Here is a 17,927-nt window from a genome sequence, read left to right as displayed (position 1 = left end):
AAATTAAAAAAAAAGACCGGTCCAGTATGGGCAGAATGATTTTTTATTATTTATTTATAAGATATATGCAGAATGTAATTTTGCTAAGAAATATGAAAATCCATGTCAAAAAAACATATATACAAATCCATTTGCTTGGATGGGATCCTTTTTCCAACACGAGGAGTAAACCCCGGGAACAACTACAGCTGTCTACTACTAACACTACTGATGATGTCCAGCATCATGAGTTCAAAATAGGTAAGTAACTGCATTTGAGGGTCGCCGGGAAGTATCTGAAGTCGATCAAAATATTGAGAAGCGCATAGTGCATCTTTTCATGTCTAATAAAAAAACCCGATGACAATACACAGAAAAAACGAGTTGTTTTCTGTGATCTGTCTCTCATCTCAGCAGGCATGCTCATTCTTTTTTTTTTTTGAAAGATAAACATGATCATTCAAGGAAGTTATGTTTCATCCATACAGAGGTCAGCACATATCCGATTAATTACAACATCAAATTCTACTTACATCAAATTGAAGTTGGTAAAGTATGGGGGAAAACACTAATGAAGTTAGTAGCCCGACCTTCCAGTTAGTTCTTTGATGAAAATGTGGAGAACACATTATGCATGCTCCACTGTTCTCATTTCCTTTTGTGTTCCATAAGCATGGAATTTTATTAGTTTAGCGAAGAAAGGCTGCAGAACAAACAATTAAAATGATTAGATGCAACACTACCAGAACAAAAATATGCCGACTAGAAAGCTGCAAACACATGAACCGACAAAATTTCATCCAATCACATTTCTTACTAAAACAGTCTTCACGTCACTGTTGGACATAATACCTGCAATTTTGTGGCACCCTCCAGGACAATGTCAACAATCTTTTCAAGCTTGGAGGCAGTGACAAATAGTTCTTCCAATCTTCCATCATAATCCTTAGATCATGAATCTTGCTCCGCAAACCGATGCAACAGTTAGCGTGCATAGTGCAGACCTTATTTAAATCTCTGCTTGGTTCACAGAATCCGCCAAAGTATGCTGTACTTAAAAACTTAATTTCCAGCCCAATGTCTGCGACATATGGATCATGCTTAATAGCATTGAAGACATCCTGATCATGGTAGCCAGGATATCTCAATCGTGATGAGTACCAGAAACTGTAGAACTCTATGGTCCGTTCATTCGATTTCACATAATTGAAGCCTCCATTAGCAATGTTTCTCAAGTCTGTTGCATTCCCAACATAGTGGTCACAAGCAATCTGAAGGTCACCATTAGGATAGAAGTGAGGAAATGGATTGCGAAACCACATTATGTCTGCATCCTGAAATGTAATGAAAATGAAAGATAGATGAACTAAACCTGACAAGCGTGTTTCACAGAAGGAAAAAGATCACTATACTCCATCATGGGCAACAAGGCTGAATCTATCTCTGTAAAAAAGGTCAAGATGACTGAGTAATTTACCGAGAATATGAAGCTGTAGCCCTTTTCAAGAACCAGCCGCAAGAAATCTAGTCTTTTCCACATCATCTCCAAATACCCAGAAGTCAAGAACCTCTTCTCTTCAGAAAAATCCACACCTTCAGTTCCAAGAGCAAAGCAATAGTGGTGGATCTTGGCACATTGTCTGTACGCATCCCCATCAAATGCTATAATGACTAGATGGTTCAAGAGTGAACTTGTTCTAACACCAGAGTGAAAACTATCAACAAATAGATCTATCACCGAGCCAGGAGAAGCCCATGCAGCATTAAGTGTAGTCAATATAACTGTGTTGTCCCTCATTGAAGCCTTCTGCAAAACTCGGTCAAGTTTGAGATCCTCACTGTCCTAGAAAGGATGGATTAATTGAAGACCAATAAGTAAACTGAAGAAGCTATCTGATTAAGCATAAATATGCATAACCCAGAAGATTAAACATGAGAAAAATATGGGTCTTCTAAAGAAGTACATAGGCGGCAACAAATGATGAAACATGCAGCTAAAACAAAACTTAAGGTAGCCTTGATTGTTATCAAATGATAAATAATAAACATCGTTGTTGCTTCTCTCAAGTATTCCTATACTCCTATTACGTGAATAGCCTCATGTTATTCACCAAATAGTAAGCATTCATGTGAACAATCAACATCTGTATTTAGTTGGGGGCCATGCCAAGCAAAACCAAGTGATAGTGTGTAAGATGCACTAATATGTTGTTTCTTAAGTCTGGACTTGTAGTGTGTGTGTAAGATGCACTGCTATGTGGTCCAAATTAGAGCGTCGTCCCAGTTATTGAGAAGCAAAATAACATCACTGTCCAAGAGAAAATATCGATCAACTTCTTTAGTGAAGTTCCAAAAGCTATCTAGAAGTTATTGTCATCCCAAAATACAGTAGATACTAATTCGGCTTTTAATGACAGTGACTCAGAAGTTAAAGAATATAAATAGTAGATTGCAGTGCACCAACTGATGTGTATATCTCATCACATCTAAGACGTCCAGGTGGACAGAACTGCTCCATCCCAAGGGAAATTCTCCAAGACCACACACAGATGACGCAACCGCACATCGTAATTGTGTAAGCACTTGAAGGATTCCACAAAGCATTTCATTATGGACTGACAACTCTCGTTTAGAATACATCACTGGACACAGGATAGCATAATCCAAGTCAAACACCGCACTGCAATTAGTAATCCCGTAGCTACATGGCAAAGCAGAAATGCCCAAATTATCCAGCATTCGTCATGATTTAACAGTGGATACAACTACCGCACCAAATACTGGGGACTGGTCCAAGAGGGATGAGGCGGACTGACCAGATCATCATCACCTTGGGCGCTCTCCTCGTCGTCTACGGCGAACAAGGGAAGCGGGTACCGCCCCCACGGGTCCTCAAGCGAGTGCCGCGAGACGGCGGCGCGGTGCAGCACGGCCAAGGGCAGGGCGACGCCGACGAGGGTTACAAAAAAGAGCGCCGCGGCGGCTCGCGGGATGGCGCGTGTCGGGATCCCCCGAGGGTGGGCGGACGGCATGGTCAGGGTGTGGCGCGGAGGCTTCGCCATGCCGGAATGGCGGTGGCGGTGGCGTTGGTAGTTGCCGCAGCGGCGGAATGGACACCGGTACACGGACGAGCCGGAGCCTCGAAAGCGTAAAGGGAAAGTACGCCGATGTAGTTTGAAAGCGGACCCAGGTGGTTTCGTGAAAGACGGCAACCGGAACAAATTTGGAAGATGCGTTTGCTTGGATTCTGAGCCTTTGGTCTCGATTATTCGGCAGAATTAAATTTGCATCATATAAAGACAGAATTTATAAACTACGGACAAAAAAGAAATAGTTTGGTTTAGGGTCTTTACACCTCTCGCTCTCGCATGCCTCTCGCTCTCGCGACGCTGCACCTCCCTCTCGCCATAGCCGCCGCCACCACAGATCTAACCCAGCGCCATGCCTCCACGCCGGCGAGGGGTGCTCGCGCTAGCTGCACCCACGCCTACCCACCCCAGCAACTTGCGCCAACCATTCGCGAGAGAATCCCAGAGATCCTGCGGCTGATTTCTCCGGTTCCGCAGGCGATGCTCATGGCGACCGGAGCCAGGGGGTGGACGGAGCGCGCGACCAGGATCCGGGACGCTACCTTCGAGTGGATCCGGTGCGTGCAGGAGTGGAAGGCGGCGGATCGGGCGGTTGCGGAGGCGACCGCACCGGAGATGAGATCTGCGGCCATGAAGGTCGCCTAGATCCAACGAAGGAGGGCGAATGTGGAGCAGAGGAAGCTAGCGCGGCGAATCTTCGAGGAGGCCACGCTGGAGGAGAGGGCAAGGATGCCCCCGTTTCCGTCCTCCCCGCCGGCCGAATTCATGGTTTGGGCGAGGGCGGAAGCAAAATCGGAAGAGCCACGGCGAGCCCTCCGCTGGGAATGCATCCTTGGCGTGATTCCGCCAAGCGCCTGAGGATCGTTGTGGGCGGGGTGGATCCACCGCCTCGCCGTGACACGCTGGAACCGCCGTGGTTTGGAGACCGCGGCGAGGTTCCGCCAGGCGCCCGTTCGAGATTTAACAAGGGGATTTGTATCCCAAGGGGACAGGTTAGTCATTTGATTTCGCAATCGATGATAGTGTTGGAACCATTAGAGGTTGGGCAGAGCTTGTGCTCGGAGAATCGAAAATCACCGTCGGCGGCGAGGTCCAAATCGCCGGAATTGGGGGATTTTTCCCCTGGGCCGCGAGGGAGTACATTTGGGCGGGATAACGTGAGGCCCGTTGCCACATCTCTCCCACCTATCAGATGCGAGAGAGTGAAAATGCCTTTGGCAAATACGCTTCCTCCTCGAGACGACGCGGATGAAACTATTTCTAGGGTTTTTGGACAGCTCTGGTCCATTCCCTCCCCCGCCGTCGCCAGCCTCGCCCCATTCCACCTAGCAAAACCACCACCACTCTAGGATGGCTCAGGAAAGATCTAGCTCGTGCTGGATGTTTTTCTCCCTCTGATCTATTCCCAGTCAAACATCTCCGCCCGTTTGATCCTCCCCCGACACAGCTCAAGATCATCAGGGAGGGGGTTGGGGAGGGATCCAAGTCCTTTGCTCAGGCTGTCATGGCAGACAAGAGTGCGCCGCCGGGGGGGCTGAAGCAACCCGCCCCGGCCTCGCAGAAGAACCCTGGGCGTCGCCAAGCCATGGGGGGCGCGCGAACTGCTACCGCGCCCGGCAAAGGTGCTGCCCCTCCTGCACAAGCAACCGTGGCAGCGCCCCCGCCGCCGGTCCCTCCCACCCCACCGGTGCAAGTCTTCGATGAGCGATACAAGGATATGGTTTGCTTTACCTGTGGAGGCCCTGGCCACTACGTTGGTAACTGCATTCAGAAGAAAACTTGCTTCATCTGTGGATTGGAGGGGCACAATGTCAATAATTGCGCAGCCTGGGCGCAATCTCACCCAGTGGCCACTTTCTTTGGGAGTTCTGCTTTGGGACTGGGGTTCTATCACATTGACGCTCCTGTGGGTCGAGAAGCAAGTTGGCTGAACTTCAGAAACTGTGGAGAAGTGTGGGTCATGAAAGGTGAAATCAACAAATCAGATCTGGTTAAGAATCTGTCTGGTATATTCTGCAAAAACAAGCAATGGACGTGGCAGATCAGACCACTGTCAGAGAAGAAGTTCCTGGTCAGATTCCCACCCTGGAAAGATGTCGAAGAACTGATTGAATTTCCTGCCTTTGATTTGCCCATCGATGGAGTGTATGTGTCTGTTGAAAAGTGGACCGGTGCAATTGACCCATTCAGCGAGCTTACTGAAGCCTGGGTTGTCATTGAGGGGCTGTCGTCTAAATGGTGCACATGGAAGGTCCTGTCTCAGATTGCTTCCTGCTTTGGAATCCTTGTGGATGTAGATTGGAATGGCCTGATGAAGAGCTTTTATGAGAAAGTGAGAGTCAAAATTGCTTGCAGGGACCCAGCCAAGATCCCCTTCGAACGGATCATGGAGATGAGGAAAAAACTCTATATCTTATCCTTTACTGTGGAAGGGTTTGACCAGATAGGGGCTGATGATCCTAATGATGATGATGGACCTACTGACATAGCTGTGGATGATGACAACAAGGTAATTGATGAGGAGCTGGATAAGGACATCCTGGATGATGGAGAGGAACCTATAGATGATCTGGACCTTGCCAACGGGGCCCCCACAAAAACTCCAGCTGGGAAGAAAACAACTGATGATGGTACTACCACTAGTGCAGAACCGGGCTTTAGCGCCGGTTCATAAGGGCCTTTAGTGCCGGTTCCACAACCGGCAGTAAAGAGTGGGGACTAAAGCCCCCCCCCTTAAGTACCGGTTCATCACGAACCGACGCTAAAGTGCCACCACGTGGCACGAGCCAGGCCCGGGTGCGTGTAGGACATTAGTACCGGTTGGTAACACCAAACGGTACTAAATGTTTGGGGGTGTTTTGGTTTTATTTTTTATTTTTCCTTTAATTTTGTGTTTTCAATTTAATTTAGTGATTATTTTAGTTGTTAAATCATTAGGTGAAAGTACCGCAGATTAGTTTCGACTGGATGCATGTGGATCCTAGCTAAGTGATCAAGTATATGCCATATCCATATTATACTTGATCACCTATAATTAAGTGATCAAGTATAATATGGATATGGCATATACTTGATCACTTAGCTAGGATCCATCCAGCTGAAACTAATCTGTGGTTTCTTTCATAAATGATATAATAACTCATCATCATCATATTAATATAAAAACTCTCGCATCATATCATCAACAACAGTATACTAGCTAGCTAAAAATCATCATAGTCGTCATTACCACTGTTTAATCATCATAGTCATTACCGCTATCTAATCACCACCAACACTAGCTTAAAGAAGAAACATTCACTTGTACCAAAAGCAAAGATATCATCAAGTTCAACATGGTCATGATATTATAAGCGTTCATAACACCACAAAAGCAAATCACTCTTTGAGATTAAGTTCAGGACAAAGAACACGGACATGAGAGGACAAGTACTAAGAGCATGAACTAGCTAAATCACTCATGCTGCTCTCTCTCAGGTAAAATAGCATAGAACATGTATAGCTCTCCTGATTCATCATACTGGAGCATGCAGATGAACCTGTCTCCTAATCGTGGGCTGCGCTTCTCATTGCTGCCCCCTAGTACTTCTGTGGGATCGTTAACAATTTTGCTCCAATCTTTCACTATTAAGCATTCATCGCTTTTAGAAATCCTGAATGCACTCATGTGAAATGTAGGATATCTTGGCCGTAAGATAACCATTGACATGTGACCTTTAGTCTCGATCCACTGAGGCACAACTGTCATCGGGAGTCCCTGTTGAAGAACATCATATAGTAATTAATATAGTTAGCAATGAAAGTTTAGCAAAAAATAATGTATGCAAAAGATGCACTGAGGACAAATAGTGAAAATCTTACCATCTTTCGTAAATAGATGTGACCATAGTTCAATACGATCACTATTGGTCGCACGTTTTGAGTACTAACATTTCTAAGTGCAGGAAGAAAATTTGTCTTAACAGTATGAAGATCCTCAAGCCATGAAACATAATGACTTATCTCCTCGCAGTTTAGTTCAGCTCCGGGACAGTAGTAGGTCCTGTCTACCAAGCGCCGGACATGTTTGCTTGAATGGAAATAAGCTGTCAATAAAAATTAGTTGTCAACTATTTTTGAATAAACAATATCAAAGACATAAATATGGTTGAGAAGCTCACATAATGGTAGAACTGGAGGCATCTGCACATCGACCCAGATGTCTCTATTACCTTCAATATCATCTTCCGGACGAATATCAAAGGTGATAACCATATCAGGCTCAAATGCATAAGCCTTGCATAGTGCTTGCCAAGTTTTGCATTCAAAATAGGTGTACGTGTCTGCATTGTATAATTTGACGTTGAAAGTATAACCATGCTCGGTCTTCAGGTAAACTCTCTTTACCTCCATAGTTTCCATAGCACTAAAACCTATCTTATCCAAGACAAAAATTCTTGCATGGCAGGGGATGCGCTAGTAGAATAGTGAAAATTTAAAATTATAAGTTGAAGCAAATGAAGCATATATATAAGTCATGCTTAATTACGAAAAAAGACTTGTCGTTGTGACTTACTGTATCCACTTCGAAGGTCTCATCCAGCTTGATGCTGAAGCGCCTATCATCAACAAGGAAATTTCTGTCGCACAGGTCGCGCTGGTCTTCACAGTATTCGCACATAATGAAATCTTTTTCGTCGTCAGACGACATTTTCTATGTTCATATAGGTGAAACATTAAACACTTACTAGTTCTATTAATTCAACTACTTCTATTAATTCAACTAGTTCTATTAATTCAACTAATTCAACTAAGCATTTACTAAAAATAAACTTGTTCTATTAATTTTCTTACTAAAATAAAGTAGCTAGTTCTATATAGTAATATTTTAATTAGATCATCAAATCTCAGATATCTAAATTTTCTTAGTAAAAATAAACTAGTTCTATTAATTCAACTAATTCAACTAAGAATTTACTAAAAATAAACTAGCTCTATTAATTTTCTTACTAAAATATATAAAGTAGCTATATATAGTAATATTTTAATTAGATCATCAAATCTCATATACCTAAATTTTCTTACTAAAAATAAACTAGTTCAACTAAGCATTTACTAAAAATAAAATAGTTATATTAATTCAACTAGTTCAAATAATCTCATATACCTAAATTTTCTTACTAAAACTAAACTTGTTCTATTAATTTTCATACTAAAAATAAACTAGTTATATTAATTCAACTAGTTCAAATCTCATATATATATATACCTAATTAATATCTAGCTAATTCATCTAACAATTGACATTAATATTTAACAACTTTTCCATCTAATTCATCTAACATTAACATTCTAACATTCTTATCTACGTAATTCATCTAACATTAATCTAAACAACAGAAAACAGAAAATAAGTAAAGAAAATGTGTGTGTGTGTGTCTCTCTCTGTGTGTGTGTGTGTATGTGTGTGTGTGTACGAGCGGGGGGCGGCGGCGTACGGGCGGCGGCGCGAGACGGCGACGCGACGGGGACGGCGCTGTTGGAGATCGTTGCAGAAATTAAAAAAAAATCTATGCACCACCAAGAACAATCTATGGAATCTTCTAGCAACGAGAGGGAAAAGAGTGCATCTACATACCCTTGTAGATCGCGAGCGGAAGTGTTCAAGTGAACGGGGTTGATGGAGTCGTACTCGTCGTGATCCAAATCACCGATGACCGAGCGCCGAACGGACGGCACCTCCGCGTTCAACACACGTACGGTTGGGGAAGACGTCTCCTCCTTCTTGATCTAGCAAGGGGAGGGAGAGGTTGATGGAGATCCAGCAGCACGACGGTGTGGTGGTGGAAGCAGCGGGGATCTCGGCAGGGCTTCGCCAAGCTCAGCGAGAGGGAGAGGTGTCACGGGAGGGAGAGGGAGGCGCCAAGGGCTTGCGGTGCTGCTCCCATGCGCCTCCCCACTATATATAGGGGTGGAGGGGGCTGGTTTCTTGCCCTCCAAGTCCATTGGGGCGTTGGCAAAGGTGGGGGAAAGAAATCCCATCATTTCCCTTCCCCACCGATTGTTATCCCCCTTTTTTAGGGATCTTGATCCTATCCCTTCGGGATATGATCTTATTCCTTCTAAGGTGGGCTCTTGGTGCGCCTTGACCAGGGGTGTGGGGCCTTGCCCCCACTACACACGTTCATGTGGGTCCCCCCATGCAGGTGGGCCCCACTTCGGAACCTTCTAGAACCTTCCCGGTACAATACCGAAAAATCCCGAACATTTTCCGGTGGCCAAAATAGGACTTCCCATATATAAATCTTTACCTCCTGACCATTCCGGAACTCCTCGTGACGTCCGGGATCTCATCCGGGACTCCTAACAACTTTTGGTTAACCGCATACTAATATCTCTACAACTCTAGCGTCAGCGAACCTTAAGTGTGTAGACCCTACGGGTTCGGGAGACATGCAGACATGACCGAGACGACTCTCCGGTGAATAACCAACAGCGGGATCTGGATACCCATGTTGGCTCCCACATGTTCCACGATGATCTCATCGGATGAACCACGATGTCGAGGATTCAATCAATCCCGTATACAATTCCCTTTGTCAATCGGTACGTTACTTGCCCGAGATTCGATCGTCGGTATCCCAATACCTTGTTTAATCTCGTTACCGGCAAGTCACTTTACTCGCACCGTAATGCATGATCCCGTGACCAAACACTTGGTCACATTGAGCTCATTATGATGATGCATTACCGAGTGGGCCCAGAGATACCTCTCCGTCATACGGAGTGACAAATCCCAGTCTCGATTCGTGCCAACCCAACAGACACTTTCGGAGATACCCGTAGTGCACCTTTATAGCCACCCAGTTACGTTGTGACGTTTGGCACACCGAAAGCACTCCTATGGTATCCGGGAGTTGCACAATCTCATGGTCTAAGGAAATGATACTTGACATTTGGAAAAGCTCTAGCAAACGAACTACACGATCTTGTGCTATGCTTAGGATTGGGTCTTGTCCATCACATCATTCTCCTAATGATGTGATCCCGTTATCAATGACATCCAATGTCCATAGTCAGGAAACCATGACTATCTGTTGATCAACGAGTTAGTCAACTAGAGGCTCACTAGGGACATGTTGTGGTCTATGTATTCCCACATGTATTACGATTTCCGGATAACACAATTATAGCATGAACAATAGACAATTATCATGAACAAGTAAATATAATAATAACCATTTTATTATTGTCTCTAGGGCATATTTCCAACAGTCTCCCACTTGCACTAGAGTCAATAATCTAGTTACATTGTGATGAATCGAACACCCATAGAGTTCTGGTGTTGATCATGTTTTGCTCTAGGGAGAGGTTTAGTCAACGGATCTGCTACATTCAGATCCGTATGTACTTTACAAATATCTATGTCTCCATTTTGAACATTTTCACGAATGGAGTTGAAGCGACGCTTGATATGCCTGGTCTTCCTGTGAAACCTGGGCTCCTTGGCAAGGGCAATAGCTCCAGTGTTGTCACAGAAGAGAGTCATCGGGCCCGACGCATTGGGAATAACTCCTAGGTCGGTAATGAACTCCTTCACCCAGATTGCTTCTTGTGCTGCCTCTGAGGCCGCCATGTATTCCGCTTCACATGTAGATCCCGCCACAACGCTTTGCTTGCAACTGCACCAGCTTACTGCCCCACCATTCAAAATATACATGTATCCGGTTTGTGACTTAGAGTCATCCAGATCTGTGTCGAAACTAGCATCGACGTAACCCTTTACGACGAGCTCTTCGTCACCTCCATAAACGAGAAACATATCCTTAGTCCTCTTCAGGTACTTCAGGATATTCTTGACCGTTGTCCAGTGTTCCATGCCGGGATTACTTTGGTACCTTCCTACCAAACTTACGGCAAGGTTTACATCAGGTCTGGTACACAGCATGGCATACATAATAGACCCTATGGCCGAGGCATAGGGGACGACACTCATCTTTTCTCTATCTTCTGCCGTGGTCGGGCATTGAGCCGTGCTCAATTGCACACCTTGCAATACAGGCAAGAACCCCTTCTTGGACTGATCCATATTGAACTTCTTCAATATCTTGTCAAGGTACGTACTTTGTGAAAGACCAATGAGGCGTCTTGATCTATCTCTATAGATCTTGATGCCTAATATATAAGCAGCTTCTCCAAGGTCCTTCATTGAAAAACACTTGTTCAAGTAGGCCTTTATGCTTCCCAAGAATTCTAGATCATTTCCCATCAACAGTATGTCATCCACATATAATATGAGAAATGCTACAGAGCTCCCACTCACTTTCTTGTAAACACAGGCTTCTCCATAACTCTGTGTAAACCCAAACGCTTTGATCATCTCATCAAATCGAAGGTTCCAACTCCGAGATGCTTGCACCAGCCCATAGATGGAGCGCTGGAGCTTGCATACCTTGTTAGCATTCTTAGGATCGACAAAACCTTCCGGCTGCATCATATACAATTCTTCCTTAAGAAAGCCGTTAAGGAATGCCGTTTTGACGTCCATTTGCCATATCTCATAATCATAGTATGCGGCAATTGCTAACATGATTCGGATGGACTTCAGCTTCGCTACGGGTGAGAAAGTCTCATCGTAGTCAACCCCTTGAACTTGTCGATAACCCTTAGCGACAAGTCGAGCTTTATAGATGGTAACATTACCATCCGCTCGCCGATCATCGGGCAAGTCTGTCAAAGTCCACACTTTGTTTTCATACATGGATCCTATCTCGGATTGCATGGCTTCAAGCCATTTGTTGGAATCTGGGCTCGCCATTGCTTCTTCATAGTTCGAAGGTTCACCGTTGTCTAACAACATGATTTCCAAGACAGGGTTGCCGTACCACTCTGGCGCGGAACGTGTCCTTGTGGACCTACGAAGTTCAGTAGGAGCTTGATCCGAAGTACCTTGATCATCATCATCATTAACTTCCTCTCTAGTCGGTGCAGGCACCACAGGAACATCTTCCTGAGCTGCGCTACTTTCCGGTTCAAGAGGTAGTACTTCATCAAGTTCCACTTTCCTCCCACTTACTTCTTTCGAGAGAAACTCTTTCTCCAGAAAGGACCAGTTCTTGGCAACAAAGATCTTGCCTTCGGATCTGAGGTAGAAGGTATACCCAATGGTTTCCTTAGGGTATCCTATGAAGACGCATTTTTCCGACTTGGGTTCGAGCTTTTCAGGTTGAAGTTTCTTGACATAAGCATCGCATCCCCAAACTTTTAGAAACGACAGCTTAGGTTTCTTCCCAAACCATAATTCATACGGTGTCGTCTCAACGGATTTCGACGGAGCCCTATTTAAAGTGAATGTGGCAGTCTCTAAAGCATAGCCCCAAAATGAGAGCGGTAGATCGGTAAGAGACATCATAGATCGCACCATATCCAATAGAGTGTGATTACGACGTTCGGACACACCATTTCGCTGAGGTGTTCCAGGCGGCATGAGTTGTGAAACTATTCCGCATTTCCTTAAGTGTGTGCCAAATTCGTGACTCAAATATTCCCCTCCACGATCTGATCGTAAGAACTTTATTTTTCTGTCACGTTGATTCTCAACCTCACTCTGAAATTCCTTGAACTTTTCAAAGGTCTCAGACTTGTGTTTCATTAGGTAGACATACCCATATCTACTCAAGTCATCAGTGAGAGTGAGAACATAACGATAGCCACCGCGAGCCTCAACACTCATTGGACCGCACACATCAGTATGTATGATTTCCAATAAGTTGGTTGCTCGCTCCATTGTTCTGGAGAACGGAGTCTTGGTCATCTTACCCATGAGGCATGGTTCGCACGTGTCAAATGATTCATAATCAAGAGACTCCAAAAGTCCATCTGCATGGAGCTTCTTCATGCGTTTGACACCAATGTGACCAAGACGGCAGTGCCACAAGTATGTGGGACTATCATTATCAACCTTACATCTTTTGGTATTCACACTATGAATATGTGTAACACTATGTTCGAGATTCATTAAGAATAAACCATTAACCAGCGGGGCATGACCATAAAACATATCTCTCATATAAATAGAACAACCATTATTCTCGGATTTAAATGAGTAGCCATCTCGAATTAAACGAGATCCTGATACAATGTTCATGCTCAAAGCTGGCACTAAATAACAATTATTGAGGTTTAAAACTAATCCCGTAGGTAAATGTAGAGGTAGCGTGCCGACGGCGATCACATCGACCTTGGAACCATTCCCGACGCGCATCGTCACCTCGTCCTTTGCCAGTCTCCGTTTATTCCGCAGCTCCTGCTTTGAGTTACAAATATGAGCAACCGCACCGGTATCAAATACCCAGGAGCTACTACGAGTGCTGGTAAGGTACACATCAATAACATGTATATCACATATACCTTTGGTATTGCCGGCCTTCTTGTCCGCTAAGTACTTGGGGCAGTTCCGCTTCCAGTGACCACTTCCCTTGCAATAAAAGCACTCAGTCTCAGGCTTGGGTCCATTCTTTGGCTTCTTCCCGGCAACTGGCTTACCGGGCGCGGCAACTCCCTTGCCGTCCTTCTTGAAGTTCTTCTTACCCTTGCCTTTCTTGAACTTAGTGGTTTTATTCACCATCAACACTTGATGTTCCTTTTTGATCTCCACCTCCGCTGATTTCAGCATTGAATATACCTCAGGAATGGTCTTTTCCATCCCCTGCATATTGAAGTTCATCACAAAGCTCTTGTAGCTCGGTGGAAGCGACTGAAGGATTCTGTCAATGACCGCGTCATCCGGGAGATTAACTCCCAGCTGAGTCAAGCGGTTGTGTAACCCAGACATTTTGAGTATGTGCTCACTGGCAGAACTATTTTCCTCCATCTTACAACTAAAGAACTTGTCGGAGACTTCATATCTCTCGACCCGGGCATGAGCTTGGAAAACCATTTTCAGCTCTTCGAACATCTCATATGCTCCGTGTTGCTCAAAACGCTTTTGGAGCCCCGGTTCTAAGCTGTAAAGCATGCCGCACTGAACGAGGGAGTAATCATCAGCACGCTGCTGCCAAGCGTTCATAACGTCTTGGTTCTCTGGGATGGGTGCGTCACCTAGCGGTGCTTCTAGGACATAATCTTTCTTGGCAGCTATGAGGACGATCCTCAGGTTCCGGACCCAGTCCGTATAGTTGCTGCCATCATCTTTCAGCTTGGTTTTCTCTAGGAACGTGTTGAAGTTGAGGGCAACATTAGCGTGGGCCATTTGATCTACAAGACATATTGTAAAGATTTTAGACTAAGTTCATGATAATTAAGTTCATCTAATCAAATTATTCAATGAACTCCCACTCAGATAGACATCCCTCTAGTCATCTAAGTGAAACATGATCCGAGTCAACTAGGCCGTGTCCGATCATCACGTGAGACGGACTAGTCAACATCGGTGAACATCTTCATGTTGATCGTATCTTCTATACGACTCATGTTCGACCTTTCGGTCTCTTGTGTTCCGAGGCCATGTCTGTACATGCTAGGCTCGTCAAGTAAACCTAAGTGTTTTGCATGTGTAAATTTGTCTTACACCCGTTGTATGTGAACATTAGAATCTATCACACCCGATCATCACGTGGTGCTTCGAAACAACGGACTTTCGCAACGGCGCACAGTTAGGGGGAACACTTTCTTGAAATTATTGTAAGGGATCATCTTACTTACTACCGTCGTACTAAGCAAATAAGAAGCAAAATATGATAAACATCACATGCAATCAAATAGTGACATGATATGGCCAGTATCATATTGCTCCTTTGATCTCCATCTTCGGGGCGCCATGATCATCTTCGTCACCGGCATGACACCATGATCTCCATCATCGTGTCTTCATGAAGTTGTCACGCCAACGATTACATCTACTTCTATGGCTAACGTGTTTAGCAATAAAGTAAAGTAATTTACATGGCGTTATTCAATGACACGCAGGTCATACAAAAAAATAAAGACAACTCCTATGGCTCCTGCCGGTTGTCATACTCATCGATATGCAAGTCGTGATTCCTATTACAAGAACATGATCAATCTCATACATCACATATATTTCATTCATCACATCCTTTTGGCCATATCACATCACAAGGCATATGCTGCAAAAACAAGTTAGACGTCCTCTAATTGTTGTTGCATGTTTTTATGTGGCTTCTATAGGTTTCTAGCAAGAACGTTTCTTACCTACGTAAAACCACAACGTGATATGCCAACTTCTATTTACCCTTCATAAGGACCCTTTTCATCGAATCCGATCCGACTAAAGTGGGAGAGATAGACACCCGCTAGCCACCTTATGCAACTAGTGCATGTCAGTCGGTGGAACCTGTCTCACGTAAGCGTACGTGTAAGGTCGGTCCGGGCCGCTTCATCCCACGATGCCGCCGAAACAAGATAAGACTAGTAGTGGCAAGAAAATTGACAACATCTACGCCCACAACAAGTTTGTGTTCTACTCGTGCATAGAAACTACGCATAGACCTAGCTCATGATGCCACTGTTGGAGATCGTTGCAGAAATTAAAAAAAATTCTACGCATCACCAAGAACAATCTATGGAGTCTTCTAGCAACGAGACGGAAAAGAGTGCATCTACATACCCTTGTAGATCGCGAGCGGAAGCGTTCAAGTGAACGGGGTTGATGGAGTCGTACTCATCGTGATCCAAATCACCGATGACCGAGAGCCGAATGGACGGCACCTCCTCGTTCAACACACGTACGGTTGGGGAAGACGTCTCCTCCTTCTTGATCCAGCAAGGGGAGGGAGAGGTTGATGGAGATCCAGCAGCACGACGGCGTGGTGGTGGAAGCAGCGGGGATCTCGGCAGGGCTTCGCCAAGCTCAGCGAGAGGGAGAGGTGTCACGGAAGGGAGAGGGAGGCGCCAGGGGCTTGGGGTGCTGCTCCCATGTGCCTCCCCACTATATATAGGGGTGGAGGGGGCTGGTTTCTTGCCCTCCAAGTCCATTGGGGCGTTGGCAAAGGTGGGGGAAAGAAATCCCATCATTTCCCTTCCCCACCGATTGTTATCCCCCTTTTTTAGGGATCTTGATCTTATCCCTTCGGGATATGATCTTATTCCTTCTAAGGTGGGATCTTGGTGCGCCTTGACCAGGGTGTGGGGCCTTGCCCCCACTACCCACGTTCATGTGGGTCCCCCCATGCAGGTGGGCCCCACTTCGGAACCTTCTAGAACCTTCCCGGTACAATACCGAAAAATCCCGAACATTTTCCGGTGGCCAAAATAGGACTTCCCATATATAAATCTTTACCTCCGGACCATTCCGGAACTCCTCGTGACGTCCGGGATCTCATCCGGGACTCCGAACAACTTTCGGTTAACCGCATACTAATATCTCTACAACTCTAGCGTCAGCGAACCTTAAGTGTGTAGACCCTACGGGTTCGGGAGACATGCAGACATGACCGAGACGACTCTCCGGTCAATAACCAACAGCGGGATCTGGATACCCATGTTGGCTCCCACATGTTCCACGATGATCTCATCGGATGAACCACGACGTCAAGGATTCAATCAATCCCGTATACAATTCCCTTTGTCAATCGATACGTTACTTGCCTGAGATTCGATCGCCGGTATCCCAATACCTTGTTTAATCTCGTTACCGGCAAGTCACTTTACTCGCACCATAATGCATGATCCCGTGACCAAACACTTGGTCACATTGAGCTCATTATGATGATGCATTACCGAGTGGGCCTAGAGATACCTCTCCGTCATACGGAGTGACAAATCCCAGTCTCGATTCGTGCCAACCCAACAGACACTTTCGGAGATACCCGTAGTGCACCTTTATAGCCACCCAGTTACGTTGTGACGTTTGGCACACCGAAAGCACTCCTATGGTATCCGGGAGTTGCACAATCTCATGGTCTAAGGAAATGATACTTGACATTTGGAAAAGCTCTAGCAAACGAACTACACGATCTTGTGCTATGCTTAGGATTGGGTCTTGTCCATCACATCATTCTCCTAATGATGTGATCCCGTTATCAATGACATCCAATGTCCATAGTCAGGAAACCATGACTATTTGTTGATCAACGAGCTAGTCAACTAGAGGCTCACTAGGGACATGTTGTGGTCTATGTATTCACACATGTATTACGATTTCCGGATAACACAATTATAGCATGAACAATAGACAATTATCATGAACAAGGAAATATAATAATAACCATTTTATTATTGCCTCTAGGGCATATTTCCAACAGGCGCGACGACGGGCGGCGGGCCGGGGGCGACGGCGCGATCGAGACGGCGACGTAGTACGGGGTGGCGGCGACGGGCGGCGGGGGCGGCGGGCCCGGCGAGGGCGGCGCGCGATGGGCGACGGCGCGGCGGCGGCGGCGATGTCGCGCGAAGAAGTTGGAGAAGAAGTGGTGGTTGATGAAACTGAATTTTTCGTAAGTGCCATATATATAGGAGGGGCCTTTAGTACCGGTTGGAGCTACCAACCGGTACTAAAGGCCAATTTTCGCCAGGTCAAGCGGCGGGAAACGACCCCCTTTAGTACCGGTTCGTGGCATGAACCGGTACTAAAGGCCCACACATTAGTACTGGTTGGAGCCACCAACCGGTACTAATGGTTGTGCGCTGCCACCCGCGGTGCACAATGTTTAGTCCCACCTCGCCGAGCGAAGGGCAGCCGCACTGGTTTATAAACCCAGCCGCGACTGCTCCTTCGAACTTCTCTATATAGCAGGCTTCTGGGCCTAACTATGGCGCGCTGCCCTGTGAGCCTGCTGGCCCTTCTGGGCCTGAATTTGCACACCCTAGGTCTGGCAGGCCCACTAGGCAGCGCCCCAACAATTTTTATATAGTTTTTTT

General features: G+C 45.6%; 1 protein-coding gene across 3 annotated transcripts; it reads right to left on the bottom strand.

Moving 5' to 3' along the window:
- Window positions 1-438: 438 nt before the first annotated feature.
- Window positions 439-3,135, bottom strand: LOC109770465 (uncharacterized protein At4g15970). Of its 3 annotated transcripts, none has more exons than XM_073509000.1 (4): window positions 2,796-3,135; window positions 1,457-1,822; window positions 832-1,250; window positions 439-682 (listed from the first exon to the last, which is right to left on the bottom strand). In XM_073509000.1, the coding sequence occupies exons 1-4, from the start codon at window positions 3,039-3,041 to the stop codon at window positions 664-666; spliced, it is 1,050 nt and encodes a 349-aa protein (XP_073365101.1). In that variant the 5' UTR covers window positions 3,042-3,135; the 3' UTR covers window positions 439-663. The 3 variants fall into 3 exon arrangements, with proteins under 3 accessions (XP_073365101.1, XP_020184758.1, XP_020184757.1); XM_020329169.4 differs by having other exon boundaries at window positions 832-1,313; window positions 1,457-1,786; window positions 2,796-3,133; XM_020329168.4 differs by having other exon boundaries at window positions 832-1,313; window positions 2,796-3,131.
- Between the last annotated feature and the right edge of the window lie 14,792 nt (window positions 3,136-17,927).

Source organism: Aegilops tauschii, chromosome 2, assembly GCF_002575655.3.
Source record: "Aegilops tauschii subsp. strangulata cultivar AL8/78 chromosome 2, Aet v6.0, whole genome shotgun sequence".
Lineage (NCBI taxonomy): Eukaryota > Viridiplantae > Streptophyta > Magnoliopsida > Poales > Poaceae > Aegilops > Aegilops tauschii.
The sequence above is the reverse complement of the archived record's forward strand: the minus strand, read 5'-3'. Positions and strand labels throughout refer to the sequence as shown.